Below are 19574 nucleotides of genomic sequence, written 5' to 3' on the forward strand. Positions count from 1 at the left end.
TTTTTTTTTTTTTTTTTTTTTTTGAGGCGGAGTCTTGCTCTGTCGCCCGGACTGGAGTGCAAGTGGCCGGATCTCAGCTCACTGCAAGCTCCGCCTCCCGGGTTTACGCCATTCTCCTGCCTCAGCCTCCCGAGTAGCTGAGACTACAGGCGGCCACCACCTCGCCCAGCTAGTTTTTTTGTATTTTTAGTAGAGACGGGGTTTCACCGTGTTAGCCAGGATGGTCTTGATCTCCTGACCTCGTGATCCGCCCGTCTCGGCCTCCCAAAGTGCTGGGATTACAGGCTTGAGCCACCGCGCCCGGCCTGACATACTGGACTTTTAAAGTATCCGATTGACTAATGAACAAAACTGCTCCAAATTTTTCGATTCTTAAAAATCTTAAGACAATACTTAATATGACAAATCTTAATTTCTTAAACTTTGTAAGAGTGCTTATCAATTTAGATTGGCGTCAAGTTCAGCTAAACATCACAGTATACATTGTCTCAGCTATATGTTTTCATGAGTTGAGTTTTTACAATCATTTGAAATGCTTAGAATAGGAAATATGTATAAATTATTTAACATAAAATATTGTTACAAAATATCTGGAGCGTCAGTTTCTCTGGCCAGACTTTATGCTGCAGCACCTTTGCCTGAGTTCTTGTCCTGCGTCCAGGAAGAATTACGTACACAGGGAAGAGTCAAGAAGATTAGTCTTCCAATAGTTCAGCTCACCTGGTTAACTCCTGTTCACAATCTTCAAAGTTATCAGAAACCTGCAATCAAGGGTTATAATCCATCCTTTGAAGAGTTTCAAAACAAGACAACATTTGTCTATGAATGTTAAAATATCCTGGCCGGGCGCGGTGGCTCAAGCCTGTAATCCCAGCACTTTGGGAGGCCGAGACGGGTGGATCACGAGGTCAGGAGTTCGAGACCATCCTGGCTAACACGGTGAAACCCCATCTCTACTAAAAATACAAAAAACTAGCCGGGCGAGGTGGCGGGCGCCTGTAGTCCCAGCTACTCAGGAGGCTGAGGCAGGAGAATGGCGTAAACCCGGGAGGCGGAGCTTGCAGTGAGCTGAGATCTGGCCACTGCACTCCAGCCTGGGCGACAGAGCGAGACTCCGTCTCAAAAAAAAATAAAATAAAATAAAATAAAATAAAATAAAATAAAATAAAATATCCTAGGGTAGTCACAGTCAAAAGCACAATTGACAAAGAAATTTGATCACCTGTGTGATTTACAATAACCTAACACAATAACTCTTAATTATAACTGATAACACAAACTCAGATATCAGAACTCTAGAAATCCTGTAAAATTTTGGAACACACATTCACAGTTTCCACTAAAATATAACCTGAAGATCAAATACCACCTTATTTCAACAATCTTATATAACTAAACATGTCAAATAATCCTGTTTACCTCTCCTTCTTATACTCCAGGGGTCCTCTGTAGCATCCAAAAGTTAGGAGTTAGCAAAGACAATTTTAAAGCTGTAAAGGCCCAAAACACTCAATGAGCCTCTAGTCATATCTGTCTTAATATGCACTAAATGCTAGTAGCACCTCTCAGTTGTGGTTAAGGTGGGAGGATCTCTTGAGCCTAGAAGTTTGAGGATGCAGTGAGCTATGATTATGTCACTGCACTCCAGCCTGGGCAACAAAGTAAAATCCTGTCTGAAAAACAAAAACAAAAAACGAATTGCCTATGCTTGGTTATCTCACCATTAAAATAATAAAAATGAAAAAGAAAAAGTATGCAGTCTCTGTAGGTCCTTGAGATTTGTTGGAACTCAGAAAACAATACCCCAAAATAAAGGCCACAGAAGCCAAAGTTTTTCTCTGATCTTCTCCTGCCCTCCTGTCTCTGAGTCCCACTCTCCCCGGAGTCTAGCCAAAGAAATGAGAATTTATCTTCCTCAAGTTAAGCCACAGAAATCAAAACACCTTTTCCCCAGAGCCAGCCATAAAACCTAAAATTAGTACTCTAACTTTCCCTCTGTTTTTCTGTGTAAAAACTGGCCCTAAAGAAATTATCTGAACTACCTTATTTGACCATAGATCACAAGACCCCATTCCAGAGAGGATCCAGAAAGAAGGAATGCTGCACACAGAGGCCAAGAAGAATCTAGACAGACAGGCCTTGCTGGGTTTTCCTACTCCGTTTATTAGCAATTCTATTTCTACATGGCTGCCCATACTTTGTTGAATCTAAAAAATAAAAATGGACAATTTCCACTGTACACATTAATACACATTAATAAATTGGATGTAAGTTGGATAATTCATTAGTGTACTCATTAATAAATTGGACCCGGCCGGGTGCGATGGCTCATGCCTGTAATCCCAGCACTTTGGGAGGCTGAGGCAGGCAGATCTCAAGGTCAAGAGATTGAGACCATCCTGGCCAACATGGTGAAACCGTGTCTCTACTAAAAATACAAAACTTAGCTGGACGTGGTGGCGCATGTCTGTAGTCCCAGCTACTCGTGAGCCTGAGGCAGGAGAATTGCTTGAACTCGGGAGGCAGAGGTTGCAGTGAGCCGAGATTGCACCACTGCACTCCAGCCTGGTGACAGAATGAGACTCTGTCTAAAATAAAAATAAAAATAAAAAACGAATAAAAAAAAGAAAGAAATAATAATAAATTGGATGCATTTTATCCTATTAATCTTCCTCTTGTCGGTAGTTTTCAGCGAATCTTCAGAGGCCAAAGAGTATGTTTCCCCTTAGCCCCTACAGGTGCTCATGCTTAATTTGTTACTCTCATTTAAGACATAATTAAAGTGACTTCTCCATGAAGATTATTTCTGCATCCATTATTTGGTGACATTGGCCATTTCCTCCTTTCATCTCTGCTCCACACTGATCCACATAAAACATCACTGCCTGTGGCGTTTTTTTGTTTTGTTTTGTTTTGAGACGAGTCTCCCTCTGTTGCCCAGGCTGGAGTGCAGTGGCAGGATCTTGGCTCACTACAAGCTCTGCTTCCCGGGTTCACGCCGTTCTCCTGCCTCAGCCTCCCAAGCAGCTGGGACTGCAGGCACCAGCCACCACGCCCGCCTAATTTTTGTATTTTTAGTAGAGGCGGGGTTTCACTGTGTTAACCAGGATGGTCTTGATCTCCTGACCCAGTGATCCGCCCACCTCAGCCTCCCAAAGTGCTGGGATTACAGGCGTGAGCCACTGGTGCCCGGCCCCGTGTTTTTTTTTTTTTTTTTTCCCCATGTCTTTTCCCTTTTACTGTAAACTATTTGCACTACCAGCGTAGTTATCATGTCTACTGCTTAATAATTGTTTTGGGGAAGTGAATGAATCAACCCACATGAGTTTGTTGCCTATTTGACAATTTATTCTCTTTAGGAATAGTATTAACTCCTAAGATCCTGGGAGCCAGCCTCTGTACTTGGCCGCTCCGGGGTCCTACTTCAGTTTCCCAGCTTCTCAGTACTGTCACTGTCAATTGTGGGTAATAATTATTTTTGTCCATCAAAATACTCTGTATGTGAATGAGTTTTAAAATCTGCTGGGTAATACGGTGTCGACCGAGTTAATGATTTGCCAGGCGGCTTGATCAGCTGCTGTCCCACTCCCGGCATTTTAATTTGGAGCGTCATCTAGTGTCTGCAAGCACAAACAACATCCTACATTGTAAATGCCTTTGGCCACAGAGATTGAAGCCAAAGCAAACCTATGTTTTGAATTGTTATTCTTCAGCAGTTCTGCTAGCCTTGAAAAATCTAAAAGTTTAAAAAAACTTTATATTTCATTCCCTGCCTAAACTGTTTAAAATTGCTAGTTGGCAATTAGATATTTTCAATTTAATGATAACTTTTTTTTTTATTTCACAGATTGATATACAATGGGGGGGGGGGTTCTTATTCTGTTGGACTTTTATATAACCTCCACTGTAGTGCAGTCTGCTTTATGGAGTCTTGTTTGAGATGTGTGTGTGTTTACGGGAATGTGGTTTACAATCAAAATATTGGGCTACTCTTAGGCACATTGTAAAGTCACAAACCTGTATTCTTATTGGTACATAATGATTAATAACATTATTATTACAGCCATGATCACCATAATTATTGCTATATCTAAATAATGAACTTTATAATTTTGCTTCCTATCAGGTAAGAGCCAATTCCAGTGTTACCATGTTTGTACAGCAGTATTTATTTCTGTCATCCTTCTCAGTGTGGTCATTTTACTTCAAAAATGAAAAGAATTAATATTTTTATGTTTCCCTTAAAGACCCTATTTTTAACCTCCACTCTCAGGTAAAATGGTCTAGTACCTCCTTTTCATATCATCTCTGATATCTTTTGCACAGCCACTATTACCTACCTTCTTCTAGATCCCTATTCTTAAAACACCACCATGAAGGTAGAGCCTGTCTTAATTACTTTCTTGTCCCCTGAACTCAGTACATCGTTGGGCTTCTTGAAGGTGCTGATCAGTTGGTTGTGGAGTGAATGAATCAGCAACATGATTTTTCTAGACCACTGAGACAAGAGTCCAAGACACTTGTTCCCTCCCATGTTCTTGCCTGCTTGTGCAATACATGCCGTCTCATGGCTTCTCAGTGCCTCAGAATTATCCCCTGTGAAACAGGCATATGAACTATATAATCACATATATGCATTATAAATAAATATTTTTATAATATTTTTAAAGGTTATATAATAATTTCTGTCCACTGAAAAAGACAGAAAACTAAATGTACAGCTAGAGGTTAAAAATTACTGGCCAGGTACTATGGCTCACTCCTGTTATTCCAACATTTTGGGAGGCTGAGGTGGGCAGATCACCTGAGGTCAGGAATTTGAGACCAGGCTGGCTAACATGGCGACCCCGTCTCTATCAAAAATTTTAAAATTAGCCAGATGTGGTGGCTCGCACTTGTGGCCCCAGCTACTCAGGGGGCTGAGGCAGGAGAATCACTTGAGCCTGGGAGGTTGAGGCTGCAGAAAAATAGGAATATACCCTCTTTCAAGAGTTCCTGGTTTGGACTGCCACCTAGCCTACATCAGAAAAACAGCATGAGATTGCAAATGCCTGTGACAGAGGGGTAAGGTGAGAGAGGTTGATGAATGTATTGAAGGGGTGAAAACGCTTCCATCCCTCTATTTACTTAATATATTAGTTAAATAGTTGGGGCACATTTTAATTTATGCATTTTGTAGATAGAAAGACAAAGTTTTATTCTGTTTGATTTCTGTTGATACTTTAATATGTGTGTGTTTAGGATGCATGATTTATAATCAGTCTGCAGCACTTCTTGGAGAAGTCTGAATTCTCCTTCTCCATTTCCTTATTGGCAACGTGAGGATGATTACGATGGTGGTTCTCATAGGATGTAGGGAGTCAGAATGAAAATAATGCATATAATGCCCGGTGCAGAGGAAGGGTTCAGTTAACCATCTGTATTAATATTATTGATAACAGTCACGACAAACATAAGCTTAACAACAACAACAACAACAAAACAGTTGCAGAATTGAGCCACCAATTTACACACAAGATTGTAGGTAAGATGTTTTGGAAAAGTTATTATTTAACAAATGTATATATTTTTGTACTTAAAATATGCCAGAGGTTGTTGTAAGAACTATTTAAATATTGACTCCTTAATCCTCATAATGATCCATGAAACAGGTAGGTTTATTATTGTCACTTTACAGGTGAGAAAACTGAGACATGAAAAGGTTTATTAACTCACCCAAAGTCACACAGCTGGTAAAACGGCAAAATTGAATTTGAACTCAGACATTCCAGTCTATTCTTTTGACTAATATACTAAGCTGCCTCTGTATTTTTCCTTGATTACTTTGTAAAAGTATGAGGAAAATATGAGTTCTGCAAGTAACCAAGAAAAGTATAAACAATCTATGCATCAACCGAAGCATAATTACAAATCCTTAGTTAAGCAAACATAATAAAAATTTGATATCAATCAAAAATTTTATTTAACATAAGCAGGTTGAGATGAATTCCATAGTAAAAAAAAATGCAGAGTGCTGGAATACCATGCTTCTAATGTATTGGCTAGTAACACCTGCCTGCTATCAAAGGTATGCACACACCTGGGATGCAGAAGGTGGGGACTGGGTAGTTATGTGAGTGTCATAAGAGATGAGAGTGTGTCACACACACACACACACTCTCATCTCTTCTCTGGTGGTCCAGCTCCATCTCTTATCATTAGGCTTCTTGGGGCTAGTACCTAGGGCCTGTATCCTTTCAGAGGCAGCTAAGGAAAGCGCACATAATTAGAAAGAATGAATCAGCTTGTTGGATTTGGTTTCTTCCCATCCAGCGCTCCAAGTTAAAGAGAGTATCATTTTTCTTAGGGTCACCAAAAAAAAACAAAAACAAAAACAAAAACAAAAACAGAAGGATATCATACTGCAAGGATCTAATGGAAATATGCCTCAAATGAGAGGCTACTGTGTGCTCATCCGAATCCCAGGAACTGTATGCACATTATCTAATTTAATCCTTACTATATTTCTGGAAGTATTATTCCCATTTTATAGAGAAGGAATTTGGCAGGGTAACCAAGCTCATGAGTGGAGAAACTGGGATTAAACATAAAGCTTCCTTGCGCCAAAACTGTTGTCTTTCCACGCTTCCACACTACCAGCTCAGCTGTGTTCTCTACATGCAGGCAGCTTTACAAGTTTCAGATTAGCCTGGGACTTCCAGGGTTTTGAATGGGTTAGGGAATGGGGAAATTTCAGGTTTACTTTCCATTTTCTCTTCATACATATGTAATATATAACATAAATCTATGGTACATAAGATAAATATATAGCTACATATGAACTATATATGAACTATATAATCACATATATGCATTATAAATATTTTTATAACATTTTAAAGGTTATCAAATAAATATTAATATAAATAATTAAATATTTGATACTCAGCTTTGTTTTCCAAAGTGATAGATGTCTATATTTAGCAAAAGATTTTTTGGAGGCCTGATAATTTTTAGGAGTGTAAAGAAGTCCTGATATCTGAATGTTTAAGAACTGCTATTTTAGGCTGTTGTCTTATGTCTTATTTTCCCAGCTAGATTGGTAAATATTTGAAGCAAATGTTTAACCAGCACATTAACACTTTTATGTTTTTATTCTTTTGTTCTCTTAGTGACTGTGTCTTTCCTATCAGATTTCTCACACTGTATGATGGTTACATTTCTCTGTAGCTGTCCCACCAGGCGTAAGTTCTTTATAGGACACACTGCTAGGCTGATCTTAGTTTTTATTATTTCTCCTGGTGTCCTGTGCTTAACGAGTGCTCATTGAGTGTGTAAAAACATGGCACAGTGCAAAACTAGATATTAAAAAATAATGTCAACCAATCTATTGAAATTTGCATCTCCATGTTTCCTCCAAAATAGTCATTGTGTTAGGTTTGTACTTATTCTGATGAAGACTATTGCCTAATGTACATTTGCATCTTGTGCTTTATAACCGCCTTCATATAGACACGGATTGAGAAGGTGTAAAAATGTGCATATTCTCACAATTGACAAATTCTTATCCTTTGAGGGTAGGTTTGACTTTCTGAAATGCTTTGACAACATTTGAAAGAAGCTTAAAAGAATAAGATAGCTGTTAATGACCCAGTTTCCTATGTCACATATACAATTATAATGGCAATTTCAAAATGTTAGGTAAATATATTTTGCAATATATTGTTCCTTTTGTAATACTTTCTACGTATTTATTTATATTTTTAAAATTTTATATTTATGTATTTATTTTTCTGGACAGAGTCTTGCTCTGTCGCCCTGGCTGGAGTGAAGTGGTTCGATCATAGCACTCTGCAACTTCAAACTGCTGGGCAAAAGCAATCCTCCTGCCTCAGCCTCATGAGTAGAGTAGCTGGAACTACAGGCACATGCCACTGTACCCAGCTAATCAATGTATTTATTATGTTCCCACTGTGTGCTTTAATATATTTTCTGTTGTTTTCTGCAACCCATTTTGAGGGTGTGTTGGAGAATACAGATACAGTAACTTTGGTCTCTGCCCTTGAGTTGAGGAAATATTTAACCTCAAGTTTAATATCCTAATGGTTGGCCATTTGCCCTCAAAGATTGAAAAATGAACAAAACTGTGGATATGGGTTATATGTTAAAAAAAAAAAAAAGTTTATGGGGCTGAAGCCAGGCAACAGACTAGAGCCCCTACATTCTTATTTAGGCTGAAAATATCCTGGAGTCCCTATATTGTTTGTCTCAAACAGATAGCAGCACTAACACTTACTCTTTGAGGCAGGCACTGCCAGTGGGGTGGCTGTTATTATTAGCCTTTATTAATTGGTGAATCAGGTAAAAGCAGCTTTAAATCATTCAAAGTTCTGGCCTATGCAGGATATATTAATATCAAGTTAGCTACATCCAAAAGCTGACGGAGCCCTACTCAAGGCTGGGCTTGGTGGTTCACACCTATAATCTCAAAACTTTGGGAGGCTGAGGCAGGAGGCTCACTTGGTGGCAAGAGTTTGAGACCAGCCTGAGCTACATAGTGACCCCTGGTAGAGACCCCTATCTCTACCAAAAACAAAGAACTCTAACTGGTATAGTAGAAGGAGAAAGTGAAAGAAAAACCACTGTCACCCTCATTCCTTACACCTGTCCCAACAACTCCTGTCACTCTATTTTGAATGTATCTTGGCTGTTTGCATCTCTCTCTAGCCCCATTACTGCTGTTTGGACTTGACATTTTGCTCTGCATTTTTAGCTTTTTCTACCAGGGTTTCCAGAGCCTGAAAAATGTGGCATGAAACAAAACTAGTCAACCTATAATATTTATGATGTGTGGAAAATATAAGAATACACAATACATTGCATTACAATATTTTAACTGTGTCCTTTTAATTGTGGTTTTCTTGAGGACATCAGTTTTGAGTGGGATGACCACATCCTTAATCTGAACTTTCCCTTGGAGGTCAGTCTTTTTTGTTTTTGAAATGGAGTCTCGCTCTGTCACTCAGGCTGGAGTGCAGTGGCACAATCTCGGCTCACTGCAACCTCCGCCTCCCGGGTTTAAGTGATTCTCCTGCCTTGGCCTTCCGAGTAGCTGGGATTACAGGTGCACGCCACCATGCCGGGCTAATTTTTGCATTTTTAGAAAAGACAGAATTTCACCATGTTGGTCAGGCTGGTCTTAAACTCCTGACCTCGTGATCCGCCGGCCTTGGCCTCCTAAAGTGCTGGGATTACAGGCATGAGCCACCCTGCCCGGCTGGAGGTCATTCTAATAGATTTTTTTTTATTGTTGCTCACAGGCTTGTTCAATCTTATTTCAAAATTTGAGAAATACAGTTTCCATGGAACACCAACCAGATATCAGGTTGCTGTGGAGTTGATAGTCAAAAACTTTGTATCTTGCAGTTTTTCAGAATGGCTTCTAAAGGTTCTGATTCAGAGCTCTTAGGCCAAATTGAAAAACCAAGTGTCAAAGTACAATATTCAGAAAGTTAAAAATATGACTGACATACATGTACTATATATAGTAAGCTTGTGTATGTGTCAAAGAATGATTTAACTCATTGATGAATGAGGAAGCAGAATCACAATTAGGTCAAAGGAAGATACGGGAGAACAAAATATGTATTTGGTCAGGGAAAGAATGAATACGGGAAGAGAAATGGCAAATCAGATATAAAGTTGTTTAATGTCTTATTAGGCAATACAATAATAACTTTTGGGGTCATTTTTTCTATATTAAGAATTCATTTCCATCTCTATGACAAAATCCTTACTAATTTATTAAACTTCTACAAGTGAATGTTTACTTTTAGATAATATGGGCCCAATAAAATATAAACATCAAGTCAGAGTTTATATTCTATGTGACTTTCACATAGAACAGTGTTGTCCAATAAGGTACCACTAGCTACAAGTGATCATTGACCATTTGGACTGTAGCTAGTCTGATTTAAAATGTTCTAAAAGTGTAAAATACACACCAGGTTCTGAAGATGTATTATTTAAAAAAGAATGTCAACTGTCTTTTTTTTTTTAGCTTATTTATTATATGTTGAAGTGATAATAGTTTCGATATATACAGTTAAATAAAATATATTAAAATTAATTTTACTTGTTTCTTTTCATTCTTTCAATCTGACCACTAGAAATTTGGAAAATATGGCTGGGCACGGTGGCTCACACCTGTAATCCCAGCACTATGGGAGGCCGATCACGTGAGGTCAGGAGATCGAGACCATCCTGGCTAACACAGTGAAACCCCGTCTGTAATAAAAATACGAAAACATTAGCCAGGCATTGTGGCGGGCGCCTGTAGTCCCAGCTACTTGGGAGGCTGAGGCAGGAGAATGGTGTGAACCCGGGGAGGTGGAGGTTGCAGTGAGATGAGATCAAGCCACTGCACTCCAGCCTGTGAGACAGAGCAAGACTCTGTCTCAAAAAAAAGAAAATGTGGAAAGTTTTTATGTGATTCACATTCTCTTTTACTGTCTAGTATTGCGTTACATCATCAGGTACACCATAAGTAGACTTTTTAGATAATTCTCTAATATAGCTTGGAAGGATATGGAGAAATATTTTTCCTGGCTTTTAAGTTTTGCATAACTTTTTCAACACACTTTACAAGGGATCTAGAAAGGGCTTGGTTACATATTTCTCTGCCTTCTGGCCTCCACCATGTTGCCAGGAGGTTGGGGACAAGATTCTGGGTGGCTGGATGTCCTAATGGCTTGAGGTCTTCAGACTTGCATGTAAAGAGATGTGATTAGCTTGAGTTGACCGGAAAAATCATATTAGAGAACCGAATCACAGTGATTAAATTTACATGTCGATTTATAAACCAGGATACCAATTTATAGTGAAAGGACGTCCAGTTACCTGGTAATCAAGACTCCTCATAGCTATTTTCATGGTGGATACACTTTGCTGAGTTTTAAATGAGAAGGGGGTTCATTGCATCTAGAATTAGATCTATATCACATGTTCTTTTTTTTTCTTTTTTCTGTTGAGACAGAGTCTTGCTCTGTTGCCCAGACTGGAGTGCAATGACACAATCTCAGCTAACTACAACTTCTGCCCCCCAGGTTCAAGGGATTCTCCTGCCTCAGTTTCCCGAGTAGCTGGTAATACAGTTGCCTGCCACCATGCCCAGCTAATTTTTGTATTTTTTTAAGTAGAGACGAGGTTTCACCATGCTGGCCAGGCTGGCCTCGAACTCCTGACCTCAGGCAATCTGCCCGCCTCAGCCTCCCCAAGTGCTCCCAAGTGCTGGGATTACAGGCATGAGCCACCAAGCCCAGCCTAAGTGACATGTTATTATATTGTTTCTTTCTTTTCTTTTTTTTTTTTTTTTTTTTTGCGACTGAGTCTCACTCTGTCGCCCAGGCTGGAGTATAGTGGCGTCATCTCGGCTCATTGCAACCTCTGCCTCCTGCGTTCAAGTGATTCTCTTGCCTCAGCCTCCCGAGTGCCTCCACCCCCAGCTAATTTTTGTACTTTTAGTAGAGATGGGGTTTTACCATGTTGGCTAGGCTGATCTCAAACTCCTGGCCTCAGGTTATCCACCCCCATGAGTCTCCCAACGTGCTGGGATTACAGGCCTGGGCCACGGGGTCCAGTCTTATATTATTTCTTTTACTACAATATATTAGTATGATACAACTGCTTCAATTGTTTATATACTTTACATAATTTTGTATAATTCTTATACCCTGTCACTCTGAGGAATGGCTGGTCTAAAGTGTTTTTCCACCACTGCTAATTCATCCATCACTAATCTCATTAGACTGTTAATTCCCAGAGGACATAAGCACACAAGTAGACAATGTTTCCAAATGTTGGACAAATGTTATTTACTAAAACAAGGGGGTCACCCTTAGTCTAAAAGATGTTTCACTTTTCATTCTTCATTGAACTCAATTTGTAGGACACCTTTGGACTTTCCTACAATCTAAGGCTGTTCTCTAACACATATTTTCATGAAAACATATATTTGAGTAGAAATTGTTGGTGAGTTGTAATATTACCTTTGTCCCTAAATATAAATCTATAATTATATCAAATGTATGGGCAGACAATTTACTTTGCCTTTAATCTCTAGGAAAAAAATAGCAATTACTTGGGTTTGGAGAGTAAAATAAGAAGTAGTGAACCTTAAAGTAGTAAAGTTTAGAACAGAATAGTTTCAGAGGGGAAAAGAAGAGGTGATTTTCAGCTCATCAACAACAGATCTTATAATAAATTACATGTTCTGGTACTTTTCCTATCTTTCTGTGTAAATTTTTGCTATTTAAAAAATAAATTTCAAATATATTGTTCATCTTAAAAGTCAAGAGTGTGTTTTATTAAAGTCAGTTGCTTTATTTGCAATTCAAAGATATATTTGAGTTTCAAACTGGAGATTGTCCTGTACGGTAACTTGTGTAAGGTATGGTTACTGAAAGTAACCTCTAATTTTCATGGGCTGAAATTCATCTCTAATATTGCAATGTACAAAAATAAATAAATAGATACATGCTTGTTTTCTTTGAAAACATATTATCTCAGTGCCTCTAACTGCCAAATCTATTGGCTTTCTTTGCAGGCTTAAGGGATCTCCCTTGTTCCTTTATTATCTCTATCTTGAGGGCCAGACCTCCTGCCTTACACAACTCAGAGGGGGACCTCTGAGCTTTTTAAAAAGAGCCCAATTTCTCGCCTGTAGAGAAGTGAAAAGGATGCCCCGCCCCCATCTATGAAAAGAAGGATTTGATGGTTTCAATGTCTTCAAATCAAAGATTTAAGTCTCTAGCCCCCCACCACACCGGACCCTACCAAGGCTCATGAACCCCCTCCCATCCCGCCCTAATTACTTTGGACTGGCCCTGGAATCCTTGTCCCAGTCCACAGTTCCTGTGCGTCTGCAGGAAGAATTCACAGAGGACCTGTGTTACTTCCCTTGTGAAGAAACAGAATTATCATGAAAATTTAGGTGGAAACCATTTCGTTTTTTTTTTCAAAAATAAGGGAAGCATGTGCCCAACCACCCCTGGGAAAAAGAACTTTCAGGGGCAAAGGAGCGAACAGGTAATTTATAAGAAAAACAGAAAGTGGTCTCTGACTGCCCCAGACTTCCTTCGGAGTTGGGGGAATTGGGGACGCCTGGATGCGTTGTTTTTGTGGTTGTGGAAAAAATAAATGAAGAGCATGAAGCCCGAGGCTTCTGAGATCCTTTCCTGACCAAATCCGGGTGATTTGGTGCGGGGAATTTTAATATTTTTCCCCTTTTGTGAGGTGGAACAAACACAACTTGGGAGCAGCGCAGCGGCTCAGAGCCTGCCAGCCAGGCGGGCTACCAGAGCACCAATCAGATCGCTCCTGCGCTCTATATATACAGCGGCCCTGCCCAAGCGCTGTTTCATCGGCGCTTTGCCACTTGTACCCGAGTTGTTGATCCTCAACATGTCCGAGACTGCTCCTGTCGCTCCCGCTGCCGCGCCTCCGGCGGAGAAAATCCCCGTAAAGAAGAAGGCGGCCAAGAAATCTGGGGGGCCGCCTCGTAAGGCATCCGGTCCCCCGGTGTCAGAGCTCATCACCAAAGCAGTGGCAGCCTCTAAAGAGCGCAGCGGGGTTTCTCTGGCTGCTTTGAAAAAAGCGTTGGCTGCTGCTGGCTATGATGTGGAGAAAAACAACAGCCGAATCAAACTTGGTCTCAAGAGCCTGGTGAGCAAGGGCACTCTGGTGCAGACGAAGGGCACCGGTGCTTCTGGATCCTTCAAACTCAACAAGAAGGCAGCCTCTGGTGAAGCCAAGCCCAAGGTTAAGAAGGTGGGCGCAGCCAAGCCTAAGAAGCCGGTTGGGGCAGCCAAGAAGCCTAGGAAGGCGACTGGCGGAGCCACCCCGAAGAAGAGCGCTAAGAAAACACCGAAGAAGGCGAAGAAGCCGGCCGCGGCCACTGTCACTAAGAAAGTGGCCAAGAGCCCAAAGAAGGCCAAGGTTGCGAAGCCCAAGAAAGCTGCCAAAAGTGCTGCTAAGTCTGTAAAGCCCAAGGCCGCCAAGCCCAAGGTTGTCAAGCCTAAGAAGGCGGCACCCAAGAAGAAATAGGTGGACGCCTGCTTCTAAAAACCCAAAAGGCTCTTTTCAGAGCCACCACTGATTCCAATAAAAGAGCTGGATACTTGTTTTTCCCAGTTGCCCTTGTTGCGTTTCTTGCTCGACCCTGCTACTTAAGGTTAGTCGCACGGGAACCCTGTGATAAGACAAATAAGTAACGGGGGTTGGAGAGTGGCCGTGGTGAGGTTATAGCATTAAAACCTTTACTGCGACTTCCATGTCCCTGACTGCTGCTTCGAGGCGTTTCCCGCTGGCGGATGTTTTTGGGATGGCAGTCAGCCACGCCCCAGGCCTGTGAAAAGCAGAAAAGATGGCAAAAGAAGAGCTAGTTTCTTCCTCTAAAGGGATATCCGGATTGGACTAAAATATAATTCAAAAGTCCCGCCCTGCTCCTGGGTTGGTCTGTCGTTGTAGTCCATGACTTTAATTCTATATTTAATTGGATGGTGGCAGACGTTGCTTATTCCGTGTGTGTTGCTTTTCTGTGACTTAAAAGTTTTGCCTCCTTTTGATATTAACGTCCGGGATTTCGGACGCTTCCTCTGTTGTCGGTAGTCAAGTTGATGTCTCCTGGAGGTAGTGGCAACATCCAGCCCTGGGAGGAGAGTGCGTGCAGGTACCTTTGTCCTACATTCCTCTGCTGTTAATTTCTCATTCCTGTGGCAACAGGAATGCATTTGAAAAAACAGCCACTACAGTGGCAATAGCCCTTCCTCCACCCAAGGCAGTCGTGAACCTAGGGAGCTTTTTGTTTCTCGTATCATGCATGTAGCGTTCCGCTAAACTGACAGATTTGAGCGTATCGATTTTGAGCGTATCGAAAGCACAACTTTTAGCCAGCCATTTTGTCCTCGCATGACGGTTACTTATCCTCAGTTTAAGCAGACATCAACACTTAAAAATCGAAGTTCTTTTAAACGTATTTTGTTTGGCAGTCCAAATGTTTCTACGCGGAGAACGATTTGTACTAATAACTAAAGTGTATGGATAAATGAGAGACATTTCTAATAAAGGTTCGTTAATGGTTCCCTCTATTTGACATCCATGGTGCTTCTGAATACAGAAAACCTAGCGTCTTATATTCACTTCTTTTAAAATCTGATGGGCACATTTCGGTGAGACCTAAATTATGGTGGACCGGGGCTTCTGGAGATAAGCTGCTCAGTTATTCTACCATCTCCACAATGATGAATGTAGTGAGTTAATTTCTCTATTAGTGATAGTGACCACGGATTTATCCCAAGAAAGGGAGAAAGGGGAGGGAGGCAAGCAGAGAGACAGGGAGGCAGAGGCAGGGAAGAAGGAAAAAGCATTCTCCCATGGGTTAAGTAATTTTGTGTTGTTAATTTTACATTACAACACAGTTTACATGGTGAACTTTCTATTTTGGTGTAAGGTTTAATATATGGACATATTTTCTCCCAAGACCATTTATGAACTTTCATTTCTGCTTCCCCTTTCTTCCTCGCGTGCCATCCGCCACACTCCTATCAATTTTGGCTGTTTTTGTCATAGGCTAATAGGCTAAAATTTCATGGACAGTTGGACTGTCTCAGGTTTCTCAGGTTTCGGTTTTATTCCTTTAGTCATTCCCACAGTTCTTAAGGTAGAATTGTACTGTTTTAAACATTGTGCTATGTGCTACCCTTAATACTGAGATGATTATGTGACAAATGACAGGTGTTCAACTAATACCTAAATCTGTAGTACCTTATCAAGCCTAATGCTACTTCACAATGCCTACTCCATTCACCTCAGTTTATCTCATCACAGGCATTCTGTCATCTCACATCATCACAAGTAAAACGGTAAGCTATTTTGAGAGAGATCACAGTCACATAATTTATATTTATATTTTTATTTGTTTATTTATAAGACAGAGTTTCCCTCTGTCACCCAGGCTGGAGTGCTATCACACGATCTTGGCTCGCTGCAACCTCCGCCTCCCCGGTTAAAGCGATTCTCCTGCTACGCCTCCCGAGTAGCTGAGATTACAGGGGCCTGTCACCATTCCCTGCTAATTTTTGTATTTTTAGTAGAGACGGTTTTCACCAAGTTGGCCAGACTGGTCTCGAACTCCTGACCTCAGGTTATCCGCCCACCTCGTCCTGCCAAAGTGCTGGGATTACAGGCGTGAGCCACCGTTCCCAGACTCAAATAATTTTTATTACAGTATGTGGTTATAATTGTTCTGTTTTGTTATCAGTTATTGCTAATCTCTTACTGTGCCTGATTTATAAATTAAATTAATCATTGCTATGTATATATAGGAAAAAAAACAGCGTATATAGGGTTCAGTAGTATCTGTGGTTTTAGGCATCTGCTGGTTGTGCGATTTATTAAACATGTATTTACATTAGTCTCCCAAAGATAAGGGGAGACTAATGTAAATGCATGTTTAATAAACCGAGATGTTATAACTTGACTTTAATAGCTGATACAGCTAATTTTCTCTCATTATTCTTCTTTTTCAGAATTGTCCTGGTTATCCCATGTTTTTATTTTTCCATATATGTATTAAGATCCCTCCCACCTCCTCCTGTTTCTCCATCTCAACATCACACAATTAAAAAAAAAAAAAAAAAAAAAGCTGGACGCAGTGGCTCACACCTGTAATCCCAGCACTTTGGTAGGCCGAGGCGGGTGGATTACGAGGTCAGGAGTTCAAGACTAGCATTACCAATATGGTGAAATCCTGTCTCTACTAAAAATACAAAAATTAGCCAGCCATGGTGGCAGGCGCCTGTAATATCAGCTACTCGGGTGACTTAGGCCGAGAATTGCTTGAACCCGGGAAGCGGAGGTTGCAGCGAGCGGAGATTGCGCCACTGCACTCCAGCCTGGGCGACATAGCGAGACTCCGTCATAAAAAAAAAAAAAAAAAAAAAAGAAGCCAGAAACGGTGGCTCACGCCTGTAATCCCAGCACTTTGGGAGGCTGAGTTGGGCAGATCACCTGAGGTTAGGAGTTCGAGACCAGCCTGGTCAAAATGGCGAAACTCCGTCTCCACGAAAACACACAATAAATTAGTTGGGCGTGGTGTCGCACACCTGTAATCCTAGCTACTCGGGAGACTGAGACAGGAGAATCGCTTGAACCCAGGAGGCAGAGGTTGCGGTGAGCTAAGATGATGGCACTGCACTCCACCTGGGCGACAGAGCAAGAGTCTGTCTCAAAAAACTAAATAAATAAAAATAAACTTATGGTACATTCAACTTCTGTGTTCCTTTCTCCCTTAGACACTTTCATGGCTACCCATTTAGTTGATGTTCATATCATCTCCAAGAGTTAGTCAGGAGAGGAATCAACCCAAGCAAAAATAGCAGATTTTCTAATTTTCCTTCAATGCCCTTTGGGGCCTTAATCTATTTGAGTTATATATTTTCAATTAATCACAGCCTCGAATGTCTTCTGCAAACATGTTTCCACAGATGAAAGCAGTGAAATGAAACACATTCCTTTAATTTATAGAGTTAAAAATTAGAAAAATTTTCAATTCTACCTGGTCTTTAGATTCAGTCTTCCATATGTTTTCTCAATTTTGTTCATGTCCTTTAGTTTTGTTTTATTCCATCACAATTGTTCACCTAGCTGACTGGCTGAGGTCTAATGAACCATTAATTTGGAAATTAAAATTGGCCATTTTAAGATGAAAAAGATTCTTGCCTCAGTTTTATTTAAGTTTTGAAACTGTCAGTAAGGAAACATTTTTTTCTGTACTGTTAGGTTCACTAAGTAGGGTCTCGCAAATTTAACTGACAAAGGACAGATTAACATGCGGAAAAAAAGCATACAATTTTATTAGTATATTACTTGCACAGAGTTCACAAAGAAAAATAAAATTGAAACCTTAAAAAAGCAGTTAGACTCACAGACTTATACACCATTCCAACAAAGGAAAGGGAGTTTGCACTTCATGGGATAACAAATTTGGGAATGTGACTAGGAAATACATGGGCAATAAAAAACCATGGAAGATAAAATGAAAGATAGAAATAATTATAGTAAGGTTTATTTCTGCAGATTCATCTCAGTGCCAACGTTCCACATCTAATGATAAGAGTTGCTCTCTTTTTCCTGGTGTAGCAACTGGGGACATTTTTACAAGGGAAATTTCTGTCACCTTCACAAAGTGAAATACCCTACTTTACTTGGGTAAAGAGAAGACAGAGAACTCTTCCTACACCTGTTCATTTTCAATTGCCTTCAGTTGAAAATAATTCTTATGCCAAAGTAGAATAATTTGGGGGTGACATCCTGACATTCTTCAAAATTTATATTTAATTTCACATTATTAATTATATCATTTTTGATTTTTAAATTAGTTTTATAAAATAATTTTGGAAAATAGTAATGATATTCAAATAATTCCAGAAACACTGCTGATTAGCCAAAAATGTCAATGAATATTGCATAAACAACTGATAATTCAACCATGAAAATTTATGACATTGTTCATGTGTGATAAAACTACGAGTAACATAAAAACCAGAGAGGCTACTTGTAATGCATTATTCCGAACTTTCTTTTTTTTTTTTGAGACATAGTCTCTCTCTGTCATCCAGGCTGGAGTGCAATGGCGCAATCTTGGCTCACTGCAGCCTCCACTTCCTGGGTTCAAGCGATTCTCCCTCCTCAGCCTCCCGAGTAATTGGGATTACAGGCGTCTGCCACCAAGCCCGGCTAATTTTTTTTGTATTTTTAGGAGAGACGGGGTTTCGCCATGTTGGCTAGGCTAGTCTCAAACTCCTGACCTCAGTGATCCACCTACCTTGGCCTCCCAAAGTGCTAGGATTACAGGCATGAGCCACCGTTCCAGGCGCATTATTCCAAACTTTCATACACAGTGCTCTCATGGGTACAAAATGAAATATCTTATTATATACCCCAAGGCAAAGCTCTGGATATTTTGGCCATATAAGCCTGAGGGAAATGTAGAAAAGGCATTGTGGTTGAAATTCATACTAGAAATGAACAGGCCGGTTGCAAGACAGAATTACATCACTAAAGGATATCAGAAGACAATAGGGATTTAGGGTACAGTGGCAACAACAGTTTTGGGAACTAGCATTTCTTGAGCACTTATTTACAATATGCCAAGCACTGTTGCTGATTATATTTATTTTCAAACACATTCTTGTCATAGCACTTTGAGGTGCCATTGTCATTCCCACTTCAGAGATGAAGAACTAAAGCTTGGTGTCATTGAGGCTGTAGCTAGTTAGCTGTGTGTGTGTGTGTGTGTGTGTGTATGTGCTTTTTTTTTTTCATTTAAAGTCAATAAATTTTTATTTGAAGAATTTCACATCAAGGTAACCTACTTCCTCTAAACAGCTGGAGTCAAACTGTATCTTCAAAAGATTCATCTTCAAGATAGCCCTTCTTAATAGAACTGATGCTTAATCCACAGTTGTCAGCCCACAATTCTTTTATTTTGATTTTTTTTAATTTTTTTTTTGAGACGGAGTCTCGCACTGTTGCCT

The 19574-nt window shown here is 40.2% G+C and overlaps 2 protein-coding genes across 2 annotated transcripts in view; both read left to right on the top strand.

Annotated features, from left to right (window-relative positions):
• Nucleotides 1–19574, top strand: part of LOC111541062 — a 166208-nt gene that overhangs the window by 120605 nt on the left and 26029 nt on the right. The gene's annotated exons all lie outside the window — the stretch shown is intronic.
• On the top strand, nt 13402–14171 carry H1-2 (H1.2 linker histone, cluster member). The gene has a single exon (XM_023209700.2). It carries the CDS (start codon nt 13441–13443, stop codon nt 14080–14082), a length of 642 nt encoding a protein of 213 aa, XP_023065468.2. The 5' UTR covers nt 13402–13440; the 3' UTR covers nt 14083–14171.

The sequence above is a fragment of the Piliocolobus tephrosceles genome, chromosome 5, assembly GCF_002776525.5.
Source record: "Piliocolobus tephrosceles isolate RC106 chromosome 5, ASM277652v3, whole genome shotgun sequence".
Lineage (NCBI taxonomy): Eukaryota > Metazoa > Chordata > Mammalia > Primates > Cercopithecidae > Piliocolobus > Piliocolobus tephrosceles.

What these genes read in the sequence shown, in the direction of transcription:
- H1-2 (XM_023209700.2), top strand. Translation starts at nt 13,441, where the DNA reads ATGTCCGAGACTGCTCCTGTCGCTCCCGCTGCCGCGCCTCCGGCGGAG.